The sequence below is a fragment of the Brassica napus genome, chromosome C3 (assembly GCF_020379485.1).
Source record: "Brassica napus cultivar Da-Ae chromosome C3, Da-Ae, whole genome shotgun sequence".
Classification (NCBI taxonomy): Eukaryota; Viridiplantae; Streptophyta; class Magnoliopsida; order Brassicales; family Brassicaceae; genus Brassica; species Brassica napus.
This window is the reverse complement of record NC_063446.1, coordinates 55,512,736-55,537,931: the sequence shown is the minus strand read 5'-3', so window position 1 is coordinate 55,537,931 and position 25,196 is coordinate 55,512,736. Positions and strand designations below refer to the sequence as shown.

General features: G+C 37.3%; 3 protein-coding genes and 1 long non-coding RNA gene across 5 annotated transcripts; 2 read left to right on the top strand and 2 right to left on the bottom strand.

Annotated features, from left to right (window-relative positions):
• Positions 1-865: 865 nt before the first annotated feature.
• On the top strand, positions 866-2,898 carry LOC106401934 (putative caffeoyl-CoA O-methyltransferase At1g67980). Its single transcript, XM_013842551.3, is given in 6 exon segments — positions 866-1,042; positions 1,316-1,401; positions 1,989-2,133; positions 2,216-2,236; positions 2,238-2,345; positions 2,457-2,898. Coding segments are annotated over 6 exon segments (717 nt in total). The 5' UTR covers positions 866-976; the 3' UTR covers positions 2,748-2,898.
• A 105-nt stretch (positions 2,899-3,003) lies between these two features.
• LOC106401933 (microtubule-associated protein 70-2) lies at positions 3,004-11,876 on the bottom strand. 2 transcript variants are annotated; one of them, XM_022705122.2, is made up of 12 exons: positions 11,717-11,876; positions 11,323-11,602; positions 11,151-11,236; positions 10,607-10,672; positions 10,361-10,531; positions 10,117-10,287; positions 9,840-9,995; positions 9,597-9,743; positions 9,426-9,497; positions 3,778-4,317; positions 3,547-3,713; positions 3,004-3,484 (listed from the first exon to the last, which is right to left on the bottom strand). In XM_022705122.2, the coding sequence occupies exons 2-11, from the start codon at positions 11,561-11,563 to the stop codon at positions 3,561-3,563; spliced, it is 1,803 nt and encodes a 600-aa protein (XP_022560843.2). In that variant the 5' UTR covers positions 11,564-11,602; positions 11,717-11,876; the 3' UTR covers positions 3,004-3,484; positions 3,547-3,560. The 2 variants fall into 2 exon arrangements, with proteins under 2 accessions (XP_022560843.2, XP_022560844.2); XM_022705123.2 differs by having other exon boundaries at positions 3,598-3,713.
• A 4,820-nt stretch (positions 11,877-16,696) lies between these two features.
• Positions 16,697-17,735, bottom strand: LOC106398631. Its single transcript, XM_048749796.1, has 2 exons — positions 17,422-17,735; positions 16,697-17,351 (listed from the first exon to the last, which is right to left on the bottom strand). The coding sequence occupies exons 1-2, from the start codon at positions 17,733-17,735 to the stop codon at positions 16,697-16,699; spliced, it is 969 nt and encodes a 322-aa protein (XP_048605753.1).
• A 1,092-nt stretch (positions 17,736-18,827) lies between these two features.
• Positions 18,828-20,717, top strand: LOC106399621. Its single transcript, XR_001280085.3, has 2 exons — positions 18,828-20,165; positions 20,262-20,717. It is a non-coding gene; the product is annotated as an uncharacterized LOC106399621 (long non-coding RNA).
• Positions 20,718-25,196: the final 4,479 nt, after the last annotated feature.

Genomic DNA, 25,196 nt, shown 5'->3' with positions numbered 1-25,196 from the left:
GGAAGTATCTCTCTCTTGTCCCTGGGACTGCCTGTAGGCTTCTCGTTGAGCTTGAAAGTTTCCACGAGCTCGGCCTCTTCCTCTCCAACCAGAACGACCTCCTCGTCCTCTCCAACCAGGATGATGTGTTGATGTTATTTGATCGGCTTGGAGGACTAATGGTTAAGACAACTAGATCACGTAATAGGCTGTACAAGGTAAGCCTACAAGTTCATGAAATCTACAAATGTCTTCAAGCCTCAACAACAAGTGCAACTAATTTAACAGTTTGGCTCATACTTTGAAGTGTCATGTTTTATTAGTTTATAAATACTAATTTATAATATATATATATATCATGAGCATGTTCATAAAATTTAGAATATTTTTTAAAAAAGTTTTATATAATTAAAAAAAAAAATCATATAAATAACTTTTATTATATACTTTCGCCCGTAGAGCGGGCCAACCACCAGTTATATAATATAGTAGGATATAGCGATCATATAGAAACTAAACATGTGTTCAATTTTGTTTTAAAAGTACAAATCTATACGGTAGAGTTCCAAACAACAAAAACTTTCTTGAAACATGGCCATCCAACCCATTACCGCCATAATGTAACATCTACTTTCTATACCGACACAAATGTACCGCTTTTTGCAGCTTGTCCGAGTCGTTTTTATTAAAGAGACTGATCTTTATTAAAAGTAGCACATAAACGTTAAATTCTTTATCGCTGTAACCGAAATGTCGAACCCATCAGATCCTGAAGGTAAACGTGGTGCCAACTGCAAAGCTATCGATATCTTTTGATTATGACATGCCACCAACTCTATCAGCTTTTGCGATTCTCATGAAATAAAGCAATGAAGATATACTATAAAAGGTAATAAAGCCATAAATAAAGATATAGTAAAAAAGACAAATAAAGTAAAGTAATATAGTATATGTCCATAAGTATTGCAAAGCTTTTTGAAGTTCAAGGCATCACAAGATGGAGCCAGATATGGAGAATTTGATTCCGTCCAAAGGAATTCTCAAGAACGAGGAACTCAAAAAGGTATGTTAATCAATCACTAGATTTTCCTCTAATTTATTACTCAATTGTTCTTAGGTACGATTATATCATCACTAATGAACTTAATCCCATCGAATTTTCGCATTAAACATGCTTGGGCAAGAGTGATAGACATCCCAGAAAGTTCTGGTGTTGCACCTCTTTGTTTACCAAAGATTTTACCATGTCGGATGTGTGAATGCTAAATCCGAACCAACCAATATATATATAATACGGGTGTGGTCGTGAATCAAAACTTGTTATATGTTCTCACAGTACATCTTTGAAACGTCGGCATATCCAAGAGAGCATGAAGAGCTAAAAAAGTTACGAGAAGCTACGGTTCACAAGTATGGCAATTTGTAAGTCTGCCTACAATCTCCCTTGTCCATGTTTCAATAACCATTATTCATTTTGATGAGCTATTATATTGTGAGAGATATGATCATATTTCTTTTCTTTCTACAAATTTCAAGTTTTATAAAGTTAAGATCCTTATCCTAACTTAAACATAAAACATTTTTGTAATGTTATTTTTGGGGGTGTGATGCGTGTGGAAGGTGACATAACTTTTAGAAGGGAGCTATCCTTATCTACAGAGTAACTAAAATAAGTAAATGAGTAACAATATTCATCAGGAGCACATGGGATGTTTGATGACGTGGAAAGGCTTATGCGTTAGTATAGATATTAGGAATGAATAATGAGAAAAGGTTATCCAGAGAAAGGATCAAATGAGGGGAAGTCTTGAGAGACTCCATTAACCTTGTAATCAGTTTATCAACAATCAACGTTATTTGCTTTATCTCTTTGTTTTGATCCAACAAAGATTCATTTCACGTATCAGGGTGTAATTAGCCCTACTAGATATTTTTACAATTTGTGTTCGCAGTTTCAGAGGAATACTAATACTAACAAACAAAAGGTATTTATGTTTAATTATGTGTAGAAGCGAGATGGAGGTACCGGTTGATGAGGGACACTTCTTATCGATGCTTTTAAAAATGATGAACGCCAAGAATACGCTTGAACTTGGTGTTTTCACTGGCTACTCGTTGCTCACGACGGCCCTCGCATTGCCTGAAGATGGCCGTGTATGCATGCAACAACTATCCTTAAATTTCCAAAAAGAATAAAAAATGATAATAAGACTATGAACTCTTTGGATATATACAGATTACTGCAATAGACATTGACAAAAGAAGCTTACGAGATGGGTCTAGAGTTCATCAAGAATGCAGGTGTTGATCACAAAATCAACTTCATCCAATCTGATGGTCTTCAGGCCTTAGACAAGTTGCTGAGCGTATGTTATCCTTTACAACTCTCACTCATGTTTTTTTTTTTTTGCTTTTGTTAGCTATTATTTTTTCATATATTCTTATGACATTGGTTTATACATTATGGAAAACCACAGGAGAATCCTAAACCGGAGTTTGATTTCGCATTTGTGGACGCTGATAAACCAAATTATGTTAACGCACTCGAGAGACTAATGAAGCTAGTGAAGGTAGGTGGAATAATAGCTTTTGACAACACATTGTGGTTTGGTTTTGTGGCTGAGGAAGAGGAAACTGTGCCAGTGCACATGAGGGTTAACAGAAAAGCCCTCATGGAGTTGAACAAGCGGCTCGCTTCTGATCCTCGCATCGAGGTCTCGCAAGTCTCCATTGGTGATGGTGTCACTCTCTGCAGACGCCTTGTGTGATTAAAGAGACTCATCAAACGTTCTTGGTTTTTTACTTAAATCAAGTTTTAAGAATCTTTCATGTTTTCTTGTCTCTTTAATCAAGTTCTTGTTCATTTCGTGTGTGTTGGATTATGCTAAAGAATAAAGATTTGTTCCTTTTTTCTTGAAATGCATGCCGACCACAAGAATCTATAAACAGAAGTTAACAAGCATGAGTAAAGAGATTCTAAGCTTTCAAGATGATTGAAGAGAGGCATTTATATAGATCAATATATCACATAAACCCAAATATATAATCGAATGATCACACAAAGACTGAAGTAGAGTACAAACAAACGAGGAATCACAGGTACACAAACTCTCTCTCTCTCTCTCTCTCTCTCCCTCTCCGTAGAACCCAATACAAAGCTCTCTAACCTATACACACGCAAACACAAACTAACTTCCGGATAAGGGGATGAAAATGCTATCCAAAAATGCCAACATTTATCTCCCTCTAACCAGTTTAACCCCCCTTCTCTCTTTACTGGGTTATATAGGTGTGAGGATGAGATTATCATCATGCTAAGCTATATGGTGATACAATCAATCACATGAGGTAACAAAACAAACACAAAAGTAAAATCAAGTGAAAGAAGAAGATATATAACCGCTAAACAACTTAATAACAAGAGCCTATAAGATTCTTTTACTTGTTATATCTTGAAGCTCATGCTCACTGTGTACTCTTGGTTCACCCGCTTCTTCCAGCAGCTCTGCGCAAATCCAAACGTCAAATTCAGTTTTGACTATCAACCACTCTTAACTATAGATATACCTTTCAGCAAGAATCTAAGCGGTGTTGGATGAGCTTTTGATATTTGAAAACCTTTTGGCTCTGTTGTCTTGATCTTTCTCCACACGCATTGCAGCTACTTCCCTTCTCATTTTCTTCGCTTCAACTTCCATTGCCTTTGTTAATGTTTCCACCTTCTTAGCTAGCATCTACAAAACATCAAAATTATCATACTTCCTTCCATTTACAACTACAAAAGATTCATTATTCTACCTCAATGGCATCATCCTTGTCTTTGAGACTTTGGTCCTTTTCATGAGAAGCTTTCCTCAAAGAAACTACTTCTTTCTGTAGTAAATCATACAAAACACCTGGCACACTGTCCTCACTTGCTGCTTGAGTGTTTTCACTTTGTGTCTTCTCCTCTGAACTGTCTTTCCACCCAGTAGCTGGCTCTGGTTCCTTAGATTCATCAGAAGCCTTGTTGAAAGAATAGTTCCCAGGTCCATTTAAGAGTGCTTTGCCCCTGTCCAAGGATCTTGTACCTCCATCAAATGACTTGGATGTTCCTTTAGAATTCTTCAACATAGAAGTTGAGTTAATAGACAAGGAATGTCTCATCTGAGAAGCTGGAGCTTTCTTTGACAATGCACCGTTTGATGGAAACTTTTGCAAGTTTTCAGATCCACCAAGCGACTGTCTGCGAGAGGGTCCACTCCTCATGGTCCTTGTCTCGGATGTGTTCCTAATGCTGCTGCTTGAAGTTCCTTTAAGTGCCTCCTCAAGCACTTTAAGCCGCAGTTGAAACTTTTCCTGCACAAACAAATATTTTACTTCTTGTCTTGTGTAACAAGAGCAAGACAGAGAAGCTGACTAATGAATAAGATCCTTTTTTTAAATATCAGGGCCTAAGCCCGTAATCCCCGAGGCCTGAAACCACATCATCATGTAATATTAGTTTGAATAGTTTGTACCTCGAACTGGGGACCTCTGACACAATGGTCAAGGTCATTTCCAGTTAAGCTAATGACCTCTAAGTGTTGAAAGTTAAACTTGATTTGGATCACATTTTAGGCTAATAATTTACTAATCATTTTAGTCCAAACTTAGTCCAATATCTAGAATCATACTCCACCTCCTTAGAATAAAAATCTAGATATTCTCATAAAATTATCTAGATAATTATAATAAAAAATCTTAGATATTATGGTAGAATTCTCTAGATTTATGATTAAAATATGTAATATTTTGTATTTTGGAGGGTATAAATACTCCCACTCCCCTTTCATTTTGTATCACCAAGAAATAATCAAGTTTGTAACAAACTTTCAAGTAATAATAAGAGTTATCTTCTAAGTTATAAAATCTTTTTTCTTCACAAAACTTATTTCTCTTCAAACACTTAAACACTTTCTCCATCCTTATAAAGTTTTTCATTCCAACAAAGTGGTATCAGAGCTACAAGTCCTTTTGAAGATGGCAAACAATGGTGTTCCCTTCCAAGTTCCATTGCTCACAAAGAGCAACTATGACAATTGGAGTCTTAGGATGGTGGCTATCTTAAGAGCACATGATGTGTGGGAGATAGTTGAGAAAGGCTTCAATGAACCAGAAAATGATGGTGGTTTATCTCAAACACAAAAGGATGGTTTGAGAGATACAAGGAAGAGAGACAAGAAGGCTCTCTGTCTAATCTATCAAGGATTAGATGAAGATACATTTGAGAAGGTTGCTGGTGCAAGGACATCCAAAGAAGCATGGGAGAAGCTTCAGACATCTTACAAGGGAGCGGAACAAGTTAAGAAGGTACGTCTTCAAACTCTAAGAGGAGAATTTGAAGCGTTACAAATGAAGGAAGGAGAACTCATCTCAGATTACTTCTCAAGAGTCTTGACGGTTACTAATAACCTAAAAAGAAATGGTGAGAAGTTAGATGAGGTAAGAATCATGGAGAAAGTTCTTAGATCATTGGATTCAAAATTCGAGCATATCGTCACTGTGATTGAAGAGACAAAAGACTTGGAGACTATGACAATGAAGCAACTTCTTGGATCACTACAAGCTTATGAAAAAAAAAAGAAGAAGAAAGAAGATATTGTGGAGCAAGTTCTCAAGATGAGAATTGATCACAAGGAAGAAAGTGGCCGAAGCAATCTAAGACGTGGTGGCGGTCATTTCCGAGGATGAGGTCGTGGTGTAAATGGACGAGGTTGGACACCATATGAAGACAACTTCAACCAAAGAGGAGAGAATTCATCAAGAGATCGTGGAAGAGGAAACCCAAAATCAAGGTACGATAAATCAAGCATCAAATGCTATAGTTGCGGAAAGTTTGGACATTATGCTTCTGAATGCAAAACTCCAAACAACAATAGAGTTGAAGAGAAATCCAACTATGTTGAAGAACGGCGTAAGGAAGAAGATATGTTGTTGATGGCTTACAAGAAGGATGAACCAAATGAGGTTCACAAGTGGTACCTTGATAGTGGTGCAAGCAACCACATGTGTGGAAATAAAAGCATGTTCGTGGAGCTTGATGAATCGGTCAATATGGCTTTGGGAGATGAATCGAAGATGGAGGTGAAAGGTAAAGGAAATATTCTCATCCGCTTGAAGATGATAAATTCATTTCCAATGTTTACTACATTCCAAGCATGAAGACCAACATCTTGAGCCTAGGACAACTCTTAGAGAAAGGTTATGACATTAGACTAAAAGATAATAGCCTTTCTTTAAGAGACAATGCAAATAATCTCATCACAAAGGTGCCAATGTCAAGCAATAGAATGTTTGTCCTAAACATTCAAAATGACATTGCACGATGTCTCAAGATGTGCTACAAGGAGGAATCTTGGCTTTGGCATCTTCGATTTGGGCATCTCAACTTTGGAAGCATAGAGCTACTTTCCAAGAAAGAAATGGTGAAAGGATTACCTTGCATCAATCATCCAAATCAAGTGTGTGAAGGTTGCTTACTTGGAAAGCAATTCAAGATGAGTTTTCCAAAGGAGTCAGAGACAAGAGCAAGAAAGCCACTAGAACTCATACATACAGATGTATGTGGCCCGATCAAACCAAGTTCACTTGGTAAGAGTAACTACTTCCTTTTCTTTATTGATGACTTTTCAAGAAAAACATGGGTTTACTTTTTGAAACAAAAATCAGAAGTGTTTGAAAATTTCAAAAAGTTCAAAGTCCATGTTGAGAAGGAAAGTAGTCTTAAGATCAAGTCCATGAGATCAGATCGAGGAGGAGAATCTATGTCCAAAGAGTTTCTGAAATATTGTGAAGATAATGGCATCCGGAGACAGTTGACGGTGCCAAGAACCCCTCACAAAATGGAGTAGCGGAAAGAAAGAATAGGACAATACTTGATATGGCAAGAGGCATGCTCAAGAGTAAGAAGCTACCAAAGGAGTTGTGGGCAGAAGCAGTTGCTTGTGCGGTTTATATATCAAACCGTTCTCCAACAAAGAGTGTTTTAGAAAAGACACCACAAGAAGCTTGGAGCGGAAGGAAGCCTGGAGTCTCACACCTAAGAGCCTTTGGAAGCATTGCGCACGCTCATGTTCCAGACGAGAAGCGGAGCAAACTAGATGATAAAAGTGAGAAGTACATCTTTATTGGGTATGACGCTAACTCCAAAGGCTATAAGCTTTACAATCCTGAAACAAAGAAGACAATCATTAGTCGGAATGTCATCTTTGACGAAGAAAGAGAATGGGATTGGAGATCAAATAATGAAGACTACAACTTCTTTCCATACTTTGAAGAAGAGAATGTGGAGCAACAGAGAGATGAGCCAGCTACACCACCAACTTCACCAACAACAAGTTTTCAAGGAGATGAAAGCTCAAGTGAAAGGACTCCACGTTTTAGAAGTCTACAAGACATCTACGAGGTAACCGAAAATCAAGACAGTCTTACTCTATTCTGTCTATTTGCGGATTGCGAGCCTATGAACTTTGAAGAAGCCCAAGAAAAGAAGTCATGGAGAAGTGCAATGGATGAGGAAATCAAGTCGATTCAAAAGAATGATACATGGGAGTTAGCTTCACTTCCAAATGGACACAAGGCAATTGGTGTGAAGTGGGTGTACAAGGCAAAGAAGAACTCTAAAGGAGAAGTTGAAAGGTACAAGGCAAGATTGGTGGCAAAAGGTTATAGTCAAAGAGCCGGGATCGACTATGATGAGGTATTTGCTCCAGTTGCTCGCTTAGAAACGGTTAGACTAATCATTTCATTGGCAGCCCAAAAGAGTTGGAGGATACATCAAATGGATGTCAAATCAGCCTTCTTAAATGGAAACCTTGAGAAAGAAGTCTACATTGAGCAACCACAAGGCTACATAGTTAAAAGAGAAGAAGACAAAGTCTTAAGGCTAAAGAAGGCGCTTTATGGATTAAAGCAAGCACCAAGAGCATGGAACACTCGGATTGATAAGTACTTCAAGGAGAAATACTTCATCAAGTGTCCATATGAGCATGCACTTTATATCAAAACTCAAAACAATGATATATTGATTGCATGCTTATATGTTGATGACTTAATATTCACTGGCAACAATCCGATTATGTTTGAAGATTTCAAGATGGAGATGACAAAGGAGTTCGAGATGACCGACATTGGATTGATGTCATACTACCTTGGCATTGAAGTAAAGCAAGAAGAAAATGGAATCTTCATTACTCAAGAAGGCTATGCTAAAGAGGTGCTTAAGAAGTTCAAGATGGATGACTCAAATCCAGTTTGCACGCCAATGGAATGTGGAGTCAAGTTATCAAAGGAAGAAGAAGGAGAGAGTGTGGATCCAACACTCTTTAAGAGTTTGGTTGGAAGCTTACGATATCTAACGTGCACAAGGCCCGACATCCTACACGCAGTTGGAGTTGTGAGTCGATACATGGAGCATCCAACAACAACTCATTTCAAGGCAGCCAAGAGGATCCTACGCTATATCAAAGGTACAATCAACTTTGGCTTGTATTACTCTATTTCTGACGATTACAAGCTTGTTGGATATAGCGATAGTGATTGGGGTGGAGACGTAGATGACCGGAAAAGCACAAGTGGCTTTGTGTTTTTCATTGGAGAAACCGCTTTCACATGGATGTCAAAGAAGCAACCAATTGTCACTCTTTTTACTTGTGAAGCGGAGTATGTGACAGCTACTTCATGTGTTTGCCATGCAATTTGGTTACGAAACTTGCTAAAAGGAGTTGAGCCTACCACAAGAGGAGCCAACAAAGATCTTTGTGGATAACAAGTCGGCAATAGCATTGGCGAAGAATCCAGTCTTCCATGATCGGAGTAAGCACATCAATACTCGTTATCACTACATTAGAGAATGTGTTACCAAGATGGATGTGCAGTTAGAGTATGTGAAGACAAATGATCAAGTAGCTGATATCTTCACCAAGCCACTCAAGCGAGACGACTTTATCAAGATGAGGAGTTTGCTAGGAGTAACCAAATCAAGTTTAATAGGGGGTGTTGAAAGTTAAACTTGATTTGGATCACATTTTGGGCTAATAATTCACTAATCATTTTAGTCCAAACTTAGTCCAATATCTAGAATCATCCTCCACCTCCTTAGAATAAAAATCTAGATATTCTCATAGAATTATCTAGATAATTATAATAAAAAATCTTAGATATTATGGTAGAATTCTCTAGATTTATGATTAAAATATGTAAGATATTTTGTATTTTGGAGGCTATAAATACTTCCACTCCCCTTTCATTTTGTATCACCAAGAAATAATCAAGTTTGTAACAAACTTTCAAGTAATAATAAGAGTCATCTTCTAAGTTATAAAATCTTTCTTCTTCACAAAGCTTATTTCTCTTCAAACACTTAAACATTTTCTCCATCCTTATAAAGTTTTTCATTCCAACACTAAGTACGTAAGATCCATTACCTTTAACTGTGCTTCGGATTTAGCAGCTCGGTCTGTTATGGCAAGCTTATCGCGAAGTTGCTGCATTTCTCCCTGCAAAGAGTAGAGAATCAAGAGCTGAGAATGTTGATATTGTTCTCACTGTTGCATCCTGAAAGTCTAGGAGAGGGGACATCATATCTAAATTTAAACCTGTAGAAACCTTCTTTCTTCAAGCCATTGCTTCACAGGCATCACTTTATCATTACCATCTTTCCACTCATTTGCTACCACCGTTGCAACTCTGTTTGCTGTAACCTTTGCACGTGCAAGCTCCCTGTCAAGAGTTTTCCTCTCTTCCTGAAAAAAACACAGCAAGAATTGAATTCATTAAGAAGTTAGTGGCAAGAAAAACTAGAGACCTTGTGGCAGTCTTGTGAAGTGTGGTTAGTTTACATTCATCTCTTGGAATTTTCGCTCGTAATCCCTCACGGCATTTGCAGCAGAACCACCTGCAAGAACAGCCTCTTCCAGCTCTCTTACTGTCTGAGTGAGCTTTTCCACATCAGCAACCTTCTGCCTATGCATTTTGTCTAAAATCTTGTTTTCTTCCTGGACATAAGATAGATATTCAATCAGATTGTTGGTAGATGACTGACATGTGATGGGGTAGATCTCATCTCTAGTGTGTTTAAAGTACATACAAAAGAATAAGATGGTAACTAGAGAGAACCTGACAGATTTCTATTTGTTTCATTAACTCCTGGTTCTTGTTTTGAAGATCATCAACCAAGGCTGCTTTTGCAAGGGCACCTTCAATGGTCCTCTCAGCATCAAGTAAGGCAGCTTCCTTTGATTTAGTCAGACGATCAAAAGCCCTGTTATCTTCTTGAAGCTTCCCAATCTATGCAGTAACAAGCAGTTCACGAGTGACTTGATTAATTTTCAATAAGAAAGGAAGCAATTGTAGAAAATACCTCAGATCGTGCAAGCTTAAGTTCAGCTTCTAAAGGAACAAGGATGGCTTCAATTGGAGGCATGTCATCGTCCTTTTGTGCAGCATGGACCCGTCTTAAGGTGGCTTCAGCAGCAAATTGAGCAGCCATTGAGGCTTTCTTCTCCTCGTTGATTTTCTTGATTTCTAGATTCTGCAATACAGTTAATATCATATTTGTATCAGAATAAAAAAAAAAACCAAGCTAAGGAGGAATTATGAGAAATACTTTGCTTTGGAGGATTGATTCTGTCAACTTGAGCTTCTCATCCAACTTAGCGAGCTCCTCAGTAAGCTAATAGTAAAAAAAAAAAGTCGAAAAAGTCAATCCAGGAAAAGCATGAAAAACTCACTACTTGAAACTACTTGGACAAAGAAAGAGACTGTATCCTGTCTGCAAATTTCTTTGACATTTTTAAAACATAAAAGTCAAGAACAGACACATGATGTCATGATTGATTAAAAACTAGTAAGTAGTACCTAGTACCCCCACTTGGGATAAATGCACCTGGACCATGTCATGATAAATGAATTTTTCAACTAACAAAATAAAACATAGACTATGTGGTGAAAGGAAGAAATAAAAGTGACTGCACTCAGATGAGTAACTTAGCAACAACCATTATTGATTAGCTGAACAAAAACAAATTGAGAAAAGATGGGGACTTCTCTTAATATTTGCTATATGTGAAATTGAAAAAGAAAAACTTTTAGAATTTCAAACGAAGACAAGACAAAGTCAAAAAATAGAAAATCAGACAAGAAGAGAAAACCTCTTCAACAGCTTTCTCTCTCTGTCTCTCAGACAACCTTAACGCTTTGATCTCAGCGTGTGCTTCCCCTAACTCTCGATCCTTATCTGCATTTATTAAATCAAATCATGCATCAAAAATATCAGAATCGAATCGACGGATCGAGCAAGCATTTTTTATTTTTTTTTCGAACCTCTAACTTCATTCTCTAGTCGATTAAGCTCCACCTTCACTGGATCCGAGCCATGAAGCTGAGTGATGAACTCATTCTCAGCCGCTGCGTCGTCTAAGCTCAGCTTAACTGGCCTACGCTTGGAGGAGCTTTTTCCTCCGCCGCTCTCCTTGTATGACGCCGAAACCTTCAGTGACGGATACGACGAAGCCGGTTGCGTGATCGACGCCGTTGCATCTCCGTCACCGGAAACGTCCGACATCTTCGATCTGATCCTTTCAAACACGTATGATCCGAAATGCTAGAAGATGAAACACGCCAAAAAAAAAGTATCAGCTGAATAATGCTGAGTTCGAGAGAGAGAGAGAGAGGAATCCGAAGCTAAAGAGTTATTTGGGATGCAAACGATGCTAACCTAGTGAGATAGAGAGAGATAGATTTGAGATAACTCTTTCGTCTTCTTCGTTTTTTTTTATTTGTTTAATGAGAGAGATGAGAATGTGAAAATTAGAGACAAGAAAAGAAGTTTAAATACTGTTACGGTTGTTGTCTCTCTCTCTCTCTCTCTCTCTCTCTCTCTCTCTCTCTCTCTCTCTCTCTCTTCTCCCTCTCTGTCCTCCTCTCTCTCTCTCTCTTGTAATAGATTTGACAAGACAGCGAGAGTATCAATCAAATCCATCATCTCTTCCATGAACACTGACTTAGGAACATGATTACTTTTCGATTAATCAACAAACAAATAATCGAATATGTTTCCTATTTTTTTATTGCATATATAATTTGTTTATTCAGCGAGTTTGTGACGGCAGGTCTGTTTTTACCATAAAAAGACAATTTTTATACAAAAGTGATTTGTATACGGAATAGATCAGAATCTTTGTAGAAAATAACTTATGTACTTTCTTTTGTCATCAGTTGGAGTGTTGGACTAACAAGGAATAATCCTTTAACTAACCCTACAACACGAGAAACACGATTAATTAGATGCAGATTTTCGTGACATTTAAGACATTTTCCTTTTATGTTTCTTCTGTAAGTTAAACTACAAAATTATTAATCAAATAGAATATCAATTTTCATTATTTATTTTATTTACTATAAGATAGATTTTATAAGAGTTTTATTATTTCACTGTAGAAAAAGTACATTAATTACTCTAGATTTTACGAGAGTTGTATGATTTTATTATGAGTTTTCTTTTCTTTCCTCTTTTATTTTATTATGAGTTTTATTTCACATTTTTTTTTCTCTCTTCTCCTTTTCACCTTTTTATTTAATTTCTTTTACTTTTGAATTTACTTGTTGTGAATGAAGAGAGGAACTTCTGTGTATTATTAGGTCGACCAACTGGTCTTTATATACATATGGTAATGATGGTCTAAGTACTGGATCGACATTAGATCGTACTTATTCTTAACTAGATAATGACTAGCAATACGTAAGATAAACACCAACTATAATGTAGATAAACACAAGAGTAGATAGGCGCCAGTATGATCCTGCGGATGGGCTTGGCCCGTCTTGCTACACGGGCTGATAAATGGGTCGATCACTAAATGGTTTATAACACTCCCCCTTGATCGACACATCCGGTCAAGGTTCATTCATGCTTTTGATGTTGCCTCATTAAAACCTCTCTTGACAAACCCAAAACCCAATGTGGTAAAGGGAAAACAAGACAGGAAAAAGAGTACAACACATGAACTCCCCCTGATGAATGCATCACCGAAGATCCTTCAGTCGACGCATGCCTATCTTCCATATGAGCTTCTTGAACGTTGAGGTTGGTAGTGACTTGGTGAAGAGGTCGGCTGAATTCTCACTCGAACGGACTTGCAATACTTGGACCTCTCCTGCCTTCTGAAGCTCGTGTGTAAAGAAGAACTTAGGAAGAATATGTTTCGTCCTATCTCCTTTAATGTATCCATCCTTAAGCTGTGCGATGCATGCTGTGTTATCCTCGTATAGGATGGTCGGTGGATCCTTTCCTTTGATCATACCACAAGTGGTACGAATATGCTGTGTCATGGATCTCATCCATACACTCTCACGGCTGGCTTCATGCATGGCTAATATTTCTGCGTGGTTAGAGGATGTGGCTGCCATGGTCTGCTTCATGGACCGCCAGGATATAGCTGTCCCACCGTGTGTAAAAACATAACCAGTCTGAGATCTAGCATAATGTGGATCAGAGAGATAACCTGCATCAGCAAAACCAACTAAATCTTCCTTAGATTTGTTAGTAAACATAAGACCCAAGTCTTTCGTTCCTTGTAGGTAACGAAGTATATGTTTAATCCCGTTCCAGTGCCTTTGGGTCGGACAGGAGCTGAACCTAGAAAGTAAGTTCACAGCAAAGCTGATGTCTGGTCGTGTGTGGCCAGCTAAATACATCAGAGCTCCTATGGCACTGAGATAAGGCACTTCGGGACCAAGGACTTCCTCATTTTTCTTCTTCGGACCAAATGGGTCAGTGTCCGGACCAAGACTTCTCACGACCATGGGGCTAGTCAATGGGTGAGACTGGTCCATATTAAATCTTTTGAGTACTTTTTCTGTATATGCCTTTTGATGCACAAGAATTCCATCTTTCATATACTCAAGTTGCAATCCCAAACAAAACTTTGTTTTTCCAAGATCTTTCATCTCGAATTCTTTCTTGAGATATTCAACAGTTTGGGAAATTTCTCCAGAGGTTCCTAGGATATTTAAATCATCTACATATACTGCAATGATTACAAACCCTTATTGAACTTCTTTATGAATATGCATGGGCAGATCTGGTCGTTTTTGTATCCTTCTTTCAGGAGATATTCGGACAGTCTATTGTACCACATTCGACCTGATTGCTTTAATCCATAAAGAGACTTGTTCAATCTGATACAATGTTGTTCTCGAGAACTCTCTTTGTTTTTCAATTCAATACCATCTGGAATTTTCATGTATATCTCATTATCCAGTGGACCATATAAGTAGGCAGTTACAACATCCATTAACCGCATATCAAGACCTTCTCTTACAGCCAGACTTATTAGAAATCTTAAGGTCGTAGCATCCACCACAGGGGAATAAGTTTCCTCATAATCTATTCCTGGTCTTTGTGAGAATCCTTGTGCAACAAGTCGTGCTTTATATCTCACAACTTCTCCTTTCTCATTTCTTTTTCACAAAAACCCATTTGTATCCCACTGGTTTTATGTTGTGAGGTGTCCGGATGATCTGTCCAAACACTCCTCTCTTTTTCAGTGATTCTAACTCCACATTAATGGCTTCTTTCCATTTCAACCAATCTGGTCGTTGCATACATTCTAGTATAGATGTGGGTTCTAGATCCTTATTATCCATCAATTCGACTGCTACATTATAAGCAAATATATCACTCATGTCGACATGTTTTCTGTTCCATTTCCTTCCAGACATGACATAATTTATTGAGATCTCATTATTGTCAGGAACTTCATTACCTTGATTCTTAGCGTCCCAAGTATCTTTTGGTGGTACATGAGTTTCCTTTTCCATGTCTAGAGTTTCCACTTTGTCGGATTTCTTTGCACTCTTTCTTTTCCGAACTTCTTTGTCTTTGGAACCTACTGGTCTACCACGTTTCAATTGTGGTTTAGACGTAGTAGCAGCCTGATTATGTCCATCACGGACATCAAGTCTTATTGGTGCATTTGCAGCTGGTATGTATGACTTGGTTACTCTATTTGGGTCAGCAAAGGAATCTGGCAATCTGTTAGCTAGCTCTTGAAGATGTATAATCTTCCGGACTTCTAGATCACAATCTCTAGTCCGAGGATCCTGCCATGTTAAGGATGTTTGATTCCATTTTATATCCTGTACCAGCTTACCATAATCTCCCCCTAATGCTGGATACTGGGATTCATCAAAATGACAATCCGCGAACCTGGCCTTAAACAAATCACCTGTTGTTGGCTCTAGGTACTTAATAATAGAAGGGGAATCGTATCCAACATATACTCCCATCCTCCTCTGAGGTCCCATCTTTGTTCTCTGTGGTGGTGCTATAGGCACTTGGACGGCACATCCAAAACTCTTAGATGGGATATATCTGGCTCATGACCCGTTAGTAGTTGGGATGGCGAGTATTTGTGCTCACTAGATGGCCTGATGCGAATTAGCTCAGCTGCATGTAGTACTGCATGTCCCCAAGCTGATACTGGGAGTTTGGTATTCATTAAGAGTGGCCGGGCAATCAGCTGGATCCGTTTTATAAAGGATTCAGCCAGGCCATTCTGAGTATGGACATGTGCTACAGAATGCTCCACACTTACCCCCATGGACATACAATAGTCATTAAAAGCTTGGGAAGTGAATTCACTTGCATTGTCTAGACGTATAGTCTTTAATGGAAAATCTGGAAAATGTGCTCTCAGTCTTATTATCTGAGCCAGCAATCTTGCAAGTGCTAGATTACGAGTTGATAGGAGACAAACATGTGACCATCTTGTGGATGCATCAATCAGGACCATAAAATATCTAAATGTCCCACAGGGTGGGTGTATTGGTCCACAAATATCAACTTGTATTCTTTCTAGGAAATTTGTCACTTCCTTATTCACTTTGGTACGTGATGGCTTAGTAATTAGTTTCCCTTGTGAGCATGCTTCACATGTGATATTCTTAGGGATAACTCTTTTTGTTTTCAAACTGTGACCATTTGAATTTGATATGAGTTTTCGCATCATGTTCGAACCGGGGTGTCCCAGCCGATTGTGCCAAAGAGTGAACTCTTCTTTGAATTCTTTATTCAAGACGGCATTAGCCTCAACAAGACTGGTCTGGGCATAATAAAGACCAGTCCCACACGCAGGTATAGTCTCAAAGACTTTCTTATTGCCTTGGGTGATTTTATAAATCTGTAGGAATTCTTTACTTCCTTCACCCATTGTTTCGATGTGGAAACCATTCAGTCTTATGTCTTTAAAGCTCAATAGACTTCTGTTTGAGCTAGGTGAGTACAAAGCATCTTCAATCTCAAGATGTGTACCTTTTGGCAATAAGATATTGGCGTGGCCATAGCCTTCAATTAAGCTAGCCGTGCCAGCTATAGTGGTGATGTTAGCTACCTTATGTGTGAGATGTATGAAAAATCGTTTGTCTCTCAAAATGGTGTGGCTGGTGCCACTGTCCACCACGATTGTATCCATTCCACTTTTCATTCTTCAAAAACAATAATCATAAAGTTAATGAACAATAATAAAATTTTCAGAGATGGTATCTTTAATGATCTAATTCTTAGGCATATGAGAAATGAAAAAATTTATTCATTCATAAGGATAAAGTTAAATCCAAAGCCAAACACTGATAAACAATCTTAAAGAACACCAAATCCAGGGGAAAACAATAAAAAACGATATGGAATTTTAATTCCTTATTTCAGTATGTCTGAAGTTTCAAACTCCATGTGATCAACTTTGTCTGACTCGTGCTGGTGATCCTGGACGTCTTCCAAGTCATCATCATCATCACCATCATATCCCGGGTCTCGAACCATGTTAGCTTCCGGGTTTCTTTTTAAGCTCTCCATGTAAAGCTCACACAAATGCTTAGGAGTTCGGCAATTCTTTGCCCAATGATTACCCATACCACATCTGTGGCATCGATCAGCTTTGATCTGTGGTTTAAAAGACACACTACGGCCTCGGCCACGACCACGGCTAAAGCCGGGTGTGGTACCGCGACCACGTCCTCGCCCGTGTGCTTTAAAAGAACCACGACCTCGTCCTTGACTTCTTCCACGGTTTGGACCGGGATGGTCATTGTGTTGGACAAGGTTACTCTCTTTCTTTGGCTCTATAGCCAGCTTAGAGATGTCGGGTAATGGAGCTGTACCAGGAGGTCTCATCTCACTGTTTTTCAATAACAGTTCGTTGTTAGCTTCAGCCAACAAGAGACATTCTATCAACTCAGTATATGTGGCGAAATTCCTCTCTCTGTACTGCTGTTGCAATACCATGTTGGTTTGAGGAAACGTGGAGAGAGTTTTATTAAGCATCTCTTCCTCGGTTACTTTTTCACCACATAACCTAACTAAACAAGGACACAATTCTGAACAGGACTGAGTTGTACTCGTCTACTGATTTGTAGTCCAAGAACCTTATGTGTTTCCAATCATATTGAGCCTTTGGAAGCAACACCGTTTTCTGGTGGTCATATCTTCGCTGTAAAGCGATCCAAAGGTCATATGGATTTTCCATGGTCATGTACTGAGTTTTCAAGTTCTCTTGGAGATGGTGGCGTATCATGTAGATAGCTCTATACTTGTCTTTGTCACTGGAATTGTTGTCTTTGGTGATTGTGTCACCAAGATCTTTTGATCGCAGCATGATCTTTGCATCAAGCGCCCATTCCAGGTAGTTGTCACCATTGCTTTTCAAAGCACTGAAATCAAGATTCGCAATCTTTGACATCTGAAAAATATTTGTAGTTTATCCCCATTAGTAAGAAAATAATCGGATCATTCACATACTCTTTCAGTCGGATACAAGCAATGCAAGTAAATAACAATATTTTTTTTCAATGATCCAAACGATTTCATGTATATGCAGGAAGGTAAAGTTAAACCTATACATCTAGGATAAAGTTAAATCCATTGCATGAAATCTGATCAGTTTTATCAATTTTCGACATGAAAGTAAACTAATCAGTATGAATGATCTATCCTAATCAGATGATTTCATGTGATATGCAGGAAGGTAAAGTTAAACCTATACAAAATCGAGATAAAGTTAAATCCATGCATGAAATCAGATTAGTATACATTTTCAAAAAAAATGCAATCATTTCTTACTTTTATTTGTTTTCGATATTTATCAGATTAAATATAATGATTTGATAATGCTAGTATATCAGTAATAATCCGAAATTTATTTATTTTCAGATAAATACTAGCAATTCCTATTCCTAGTAGGATTAGAAAAAATAAATCGATATTTTTCTGATAAATGCTGAAAATCCTATATTTTTTTTTTTAAGATAAAGATATAAGGTTTAAAAAAAATAGGAAAATCAAATTAAAATATATAATATATTGTTTTCAGTCGGATTTATAAAAAAAATCGGATTTATCTTTAAAATTTCAGATTTATCTATAAGAAAAATCGGATTTATCTTAAAAATATTAAAAAAATTCTTTCAAATTTGAGACAGGTTCTAGTCGATTTCAACATATCAGAGAAAGACTTTAAACATTCAAGAACAAGTTTCTAATGCAAGCAAACAATCATATTAAGTTGATGCAGTAGTCGGATATGTAAAAAAAAATTGGTGTAATTGTCAATCTAAAAGGTTCTAGCAATTAACTCACATCAGGAAGATTAAAAAAAATCAAACAAGCTTAAACAGGGTGAAACAAGACGAGATTTAAGCTTTGAAAATAGATTAGGGTTTTAGATTTTATTCTGCAAAGACATACGGCTAGATGTAGCTGTATGTATGCGGCTGAGGGTTTAAATCCTTTTTGGTTTTGTTTGAGTTTTCTGAAGATACCTGAACCTTTTGTGATGAGTTGAACGGTCTGTAAGGAGAGAGAGCTGCTGCTAGTTGCTGACAGAGAGAAAAGGAGGCGACTGGAAGAGCTTTAGAAGTCGCCGGAAAATAGCAAGAGATTGTTTGGTTTCTGATTTATGGGTGGTGGATTTTTGGAAGGGTTTAGAGACAAGGTCGTGCTGATAACGTGTTGTGAATGAAGAGGGGAACTTGTGTGTATTATTAGGTCGACCAACTGGTCTTTATATACATATGGTAATGACGGTCTAAGTACTGGATCCACATGAGATCGTACTTATCCTTAACTAGATAATGACTAGCAATACGTAAGATAAACACCAACTATAATGTAGATAAACACAAGAGTAGATAGACGCCAGTATGATCCTGCGGATGGGCTTGGCCTGTCTTGCTACACGGGCTGATAAATGGGTCGATCACTAAATGGTTTATAACAATACTCTTTTAGTTGAATTTATATTGACAACGGTATCCAACTTTTTCTTTTAAACTATTTTATGCAAATGTCGTATAGTTTATTTAGGGGTTTATGACAGTTTAATTTCATAAATATTAAACTTTACTTTAAGACTAATCATATTCTCTTTTCAGATTTTCATTTTGTTTGGACATTCTTTTTCCAAAATAGAACACCAATCAATTATTGTTTGTAACTTCTAGATATTATAAGCAATTTATATGATGACAGGTGCACCGATCTACCTTTTCCTAATAAAATAGCATGTGTATACAAACATAACCTGCATATTTGCAAGGATGGATTTTTGGCTTTTGGAGTGACGTGTTTTTTTTAATGGCGTTACTATCCCTATCATACTATATCGAAGCCTAATATGTAATATTTGCCAAAACCTTATATTCTCTTTAATGATTACGCGTGATGAGAAAGACGACGCTTTATCACTACAATCGATAAACTCTAATGGAAGAAATATCTATCTCATCTCTATCAATCCTTTTGGTTTCTCCGTAGCACGTTTCCATTTTCTCACAATCTCTTCGAGTTCTCACCTCCTTGATATTTCTGCAACCGACGTTCGACGGGTCCTCTAATCGGTCGGAAAAGGAAGATGATAGGTTCATATATATTTGACCCCAACACACAGATGGATTCAATTTTTTCTCGCCATGGTTCATCTCCAAATGGTGATTTCGGTTCTGAATTCTACATCAGGAACTTCTCCGACCATTTGCTTCGCATCGAAATCATAGGTGGACCGTCAGATTCTAAGTCTGATGGTAAAGGTTGAACGAGAATTCTCATTCGCTAGACATGACTCTCTCTCACCGACTCCGTATCCCAGATCCGTAATAATCTCGCCTACATCAAGGTTGGCTTCAAAATTGTTTGCTTTTAGTTTCAACTCAAAGCTTTATTGCATGTGTGTATATGGTCTGCTCAAAGTTTATGTCTTTTGTTGCTTTAGATCGAAAGGGTCTATAACGGGAGGGTCCAAAGGCTTGTGAAGTTCCAGTTTCCAGCAAAGATCTCTATAAATACTGCAGAGAGGGCCAGACCAGTTTCAGCGAAGGTATGTGTTTATTTACTTATCTATGTGGCCGGATACGTGTTATAGTGACCGGTTAAGATAAACATTATACGGCCAAGCAATATTAATAAGTTCATGTACGTTCTGTTTCATGTCTATTATTGTACTGGTGGCATTTTAGTTTTCAGCAAAGATCTTACAGATACTTCGAAGAGGACCAGGCCGAAATTTATATCAATAACAAGTTTTAGTTTAGCCGTTTTTATCTAAAGATATTCGTCTCAGGTGCTATCGGTTGTAAAGCATAAATTTGCAATTAATTAACTATGCTTACAGTGTTATATCCGGCTAAAAATCTTTTTAATCATATGTGTTGAGATTTGGTAAAGTTAATTTTGTGTTTAGCCGTACACAAATTTTATCATATGTGTTGTGGTTGGTTATAGAGTTAATTTTATGTTTAACCGACCATGTATCCATGCTAATTTATGGAAAATATAAATGAGTCACATTATAACCATGCTAACTTATATATCAACCATATAATTTGTACTTACGCCAACCCTACCCAAACTAAAAGCAAAGAAGATGAATACGTAAACATATATCTGTTAGCCGGCTAAACTAATTAATGTTAATGAATGTTAGCCGGCTAAAATAACTAATTAATGTTAATGAATATTAGCCAGCTAAACAAACAAATACATAAACTTTAATAACTCATGTTAGATGGCTAATTATTATATTATCTTTGCGGAGTTTTGCTAGTTAGTTATCGGCACTAGTCTTCTTGTTGCGCCGTCGCTGTGAAGATCCTGGTGTCGACGAGCTTGTTTTGGGGATGTCGGTTCTTCGGGACATCTCCCTCTTAGATGTTGAAGCTCTTATTGGCCGGTATATTTTAGGGTTTGTGTGCGGTGTTGTAGTATGCGTGTGACGGTGAGGCAGCAGCTGAACTTGGTGGAAAAAGTTTGAGAGTCGAGTCTCTTGTAGATTCCAGCGGTCGAGGCCGCAAAGCAACTACGGGGATGGCTCTTTTGGTGAAGACTAATCGTGGATGGATCGATGTACGGTTTCGAACACACCGGCTGCCGTGAATTTGCGAGGCCATCGGATCCAATACCCCTTCGTGTTCGTCGGGGCTGGGCCAATAACTCATATGTCTTCTTTCCCTCGCTACAATCTCCTCTCTTTATATCTTGGTCTAGATTTTGTTGTGTTTATGCTTGTTCGTTCTTGCTGAATCCGTTCGTTTAGGATTCCGACGTTTTTTCGATACCGTATATTTTCTCCGACGTCCCTTTATCAGGGAAAAATTAATATAATTTTGTTACAATTAAAAAAGAAAGAGGGAGAGAGAAGTATACAAATGATAGAGTTAGCCGTGTCTTTTTGCATCTACTGTTATTGGGCTCCACATTTTTTTCAATTTTCTTGCAAATTTCATTATTATTGTATATTTTCTATGCAAATCGCTCTAAAATATAGGTAGATAATCAATACTATGATTAAAATGTGTTGACGTGATCAAAATTTTGTCTGATTAAGTGATTAGCGATTATTAGTAAGAAAAAGGTGTGATTAGTGAAGATTAGATGCTTTGCGCGTGGAAAGAGGTAAATGTTCGATGTACCAAATATGTGTTTCCCTTTTTCCCTTTTCGAGGGACAGTGCTTTTTCTGGTTATTCTCCTTTCGTTTATCCAGTAAGGTGAGTTGGGTTCTATCCCTTCGTAAAAATCAATGGAACACGAGAAGAAAAGTATATGAACTTGTAATTGTAACTACAATTTTTACTAACATTTAGAATCAATTCTTAGATATCACCTAAGAATATCAGTCATTTAAGTTCAGAATAAAGAGATGTATGATCCTCTTTTTGCAGAGATGCAGTAAATATGTAACCAAGGCCGGTTCTGATATTTTAAAAGCTATAAACGGTTCAAGAAGGATTTCCATAATTTGGGATCCTCACTTTTCTCTTACAAATTTGAAAACCTATTAATATATAATTTTTGAAAAAAAATTGTTGACTTGAAGAGAATGTTTCATTTGGCTTGGTCCAGTACCAACTATCTATGTAACATAAGCAAATGAGAGTGCTAGTTTCCTGTCTTGTAGGTCTATAGACTTTTTATACAAAATAAAGATAAAAATGAATGACAAGAAAACTTTGGTTCACACCCTTGAATTCTATATAAGTTTTCAAAGATCTCGAAATTGTTAAAGGTATTTTAGTGTAATGGTTAAGGTTATGTAGGTGAGTTATATGATACTACAATGTAAACAAGTAAATGTTTCTATAAAGTTATGAAGATTTCAAGTTGTTAACATTTTCAAAACTAAGCAGTTGATACAATTTGATATTCCTGAGTCGGAAATTCCGCAATCTTAAAACGTTTTTATTTATTTATTTAACTAGCTAGAGTTTTGTGCTCACATACATGCTTGCCTCCATTACAACGATATATTACTTGTAGAAAACTATTAATTTATTATTGCCAATGTAAAGTAACAAACACAAAGGGCCTGAATCTCTTTTGATTTTCTGAAGATATTGCTGTAAATACCATAGTAACCATACATTGGATCTAGTCTAGTACTCGGGCATGTTGTAATTTTATCTGTTACATTTACGATCTGTTAGGGTTTTTTTTTGGCTACCAACTCTACTATAACATGTGGATAGATAACGCTTTGTCTGGAACTATCACATAACGTCAGTCTAGAAAATCTTATGATAGGTGTTTGAGATGTAATCGGTCTAGAACCGCGATGTTACAAAACTTGTACTACCAGTACCACGTTATCACACCTTGATCTTGTAGTTTCTTACTTCAATAAACATACATCTTATAATTAACTCTTTGCGATGTATGCGGTCTAAAAACGCATTATCGTCAATTTTTAACCGTTAACTATGTCTTGCTTTATAGTAAAACTGTATTGTAATGTTACCAAGATCTTTGATGTCACCAATTAATTTGAAAAGAAAGGGAGGATACAATAAAGTAAAAAAAAAAGGGAAAGAGAAGCAAGGAGGAAAGCTGTGTGCACACATGTGACACTTCTTTGCTATGCCTTGAAGAATCAGACAACGCTTGTGGAACGTAGAGACTTTGATCCTAATACTACTCCTTAATGTATGCCCATCCTATTATTATTTCACAACGCATATTAACTAATGCTAAAAATTATTTCCTTGAAATGCTATATTATAAATAATATATATGTGTGCCGGTGATTTGCTTTCCCTCCATATTACAACAAATTTTAATATGCCACATCCAGGGGAGAATATGCATTTTATCAAAATGTAAAGACTAAAATAACGAAATTTTTAAGCAAAAACATAAAAATTTCAAAAAGCACAATACTCAATAAATTGGATTAAAAAACCTGACTATCATATTTTTTACATACAAGAAATTCTAACAAGTTCTAATAATACTCTAACCAAAATCAAAAGGTAAAATAGCACAAGTAATAAAAACTTATGATCAAAAGCAGGGAAAAAGTCAAATTTAATGCAAAGTTAACCTCCCGGTAAATTGGATTTTCGAAGGAATTAATATTCACTTGGAAACTTTTACGACTACCAGTTCAAAAAAAAAACTTTTAGGACTAGCTCGAATCCAATATTGTTAATCCAAACACCTCTGACGATGCTTGTCTGAAAGTTGCAACTGTATTCATATTTAGATATCTAAACCCTAATCTGATTAATTCTAGCGCCGCACCGAGCTTCAAACATCTATAATAATAAAGTAGACTATAGTCACTCTCATGCTACCACCGCAGCGAAAGGGCTTCCATTTTGTGACACGTGTCAACCATTTCTTTAATCATTTGATTTTTGTATCGCAAATATTGAGTGAGCCAGGTGTTAGAATCTGAAAAAATCATTGGGCTCTTATCCTCATTTGAATAAAATCCCAGATGTTAATAGGGTTTCTTCCTTTTTGTTGTTGGAGATAGAAAGCAGAACAACCGTTCCCTTTCATATTTGGATCCTAAGGACGACATCAGTGTAACAGATGTAGTAAAACATTATTTCAAGCATTTACGTGCTTTCCACCATTCCTCACACCCTCGCATTTAGTCGTCATCATCAACCTCCATATCTCTCAACCATCAAAACTTCTCAGAACTTCACCTCCCCCTATGAAATCTAAATGCTTCACCTCCAACCAAACTCAGCATATATACTCCCATGAACACAAGCCTCCTCTACTTCCAATCATCTTTAATAACCCAATGCATATATGCTTTACTGGATACAAAACATAAATATCCAAGCTCCACCGCCCCAGCGAGCTCGAGCAACACAACCCCGGTGAAATTCACCACCGTCTTCCATGGATACGATTCCCGAAAAATTCTAATACCAAAGTTCCGGTGAAGTCCAACACCGATGCCGAAATCACTCTCTTTATCGCCTCTGTTGCCATCGTATACATATTCTACTGTCCTCACCGATGGAGCTCCACCTTCTCTTCTCTCAAAGTTTGGTCAACTCTTCGGTGTATATGATAGCCACGAAGGCGTTCAGGTATGTTGTATTTTGTAATGTTTCACTGATATGAGTAATAGCGAGTTTAAAGGCCAACATTTCGAAACGAACATGAAGGTGGTACTTTGGCGTTTTCTAGTGGTCCTTCAAGACAACTCCGAGAGGATCAAACAATGGCCCAAAAATTGAATTGAAACCACTTGAAGTACTCGACAATCTCTCTAATACCATTTATCTTATTGACTGTTTATTTGTCACTATTGTCTGAAATCTTTTAATGGTTTTTGCAGCTCCTGGAACAGAGAAATTACTGTAACGGAAGGTATTATAAACTCAAACGACATCTAAGAAGCCAAGTCT

Coding starts and splice junctions, on each gene's coding strand:
- LOC106398631 (XM_048749796.1), bottom strand. CDS start 17,735: ATGTCAAAGATTGCGAATCTTGATTTCAGTGCTTTGAAAAGCAATGGT. Junction 17,352..17,421: donor TATGATTGGAAACACATAAG/GTTCTTGGACTA, acceptor TTGTTTAGTTAG/GTTATGTGGTGAAAAAGTAA.
- LOC106401933 (XM_022705122.2), bottom strand. CDS start 11,563: ATGTCGGACGTTTCCGGTGACGGAGATGCAACGGCGTCGATCACGCAA. Junction 10,673..11,150: donor GAGAGAAAGCTGTTGAAGAG/GTTTTCTCTTCT, acceptor TTTTACTATTAG/CTTACTGAGGAGCTCGCTAA. Junction 10,532..10,606: donor AATCAATCCTCCAAAGCAAA/GTATTTCTCATA, acceptor ACTGTATTGCAG/AATCTAGAAATCAAGAAAAT.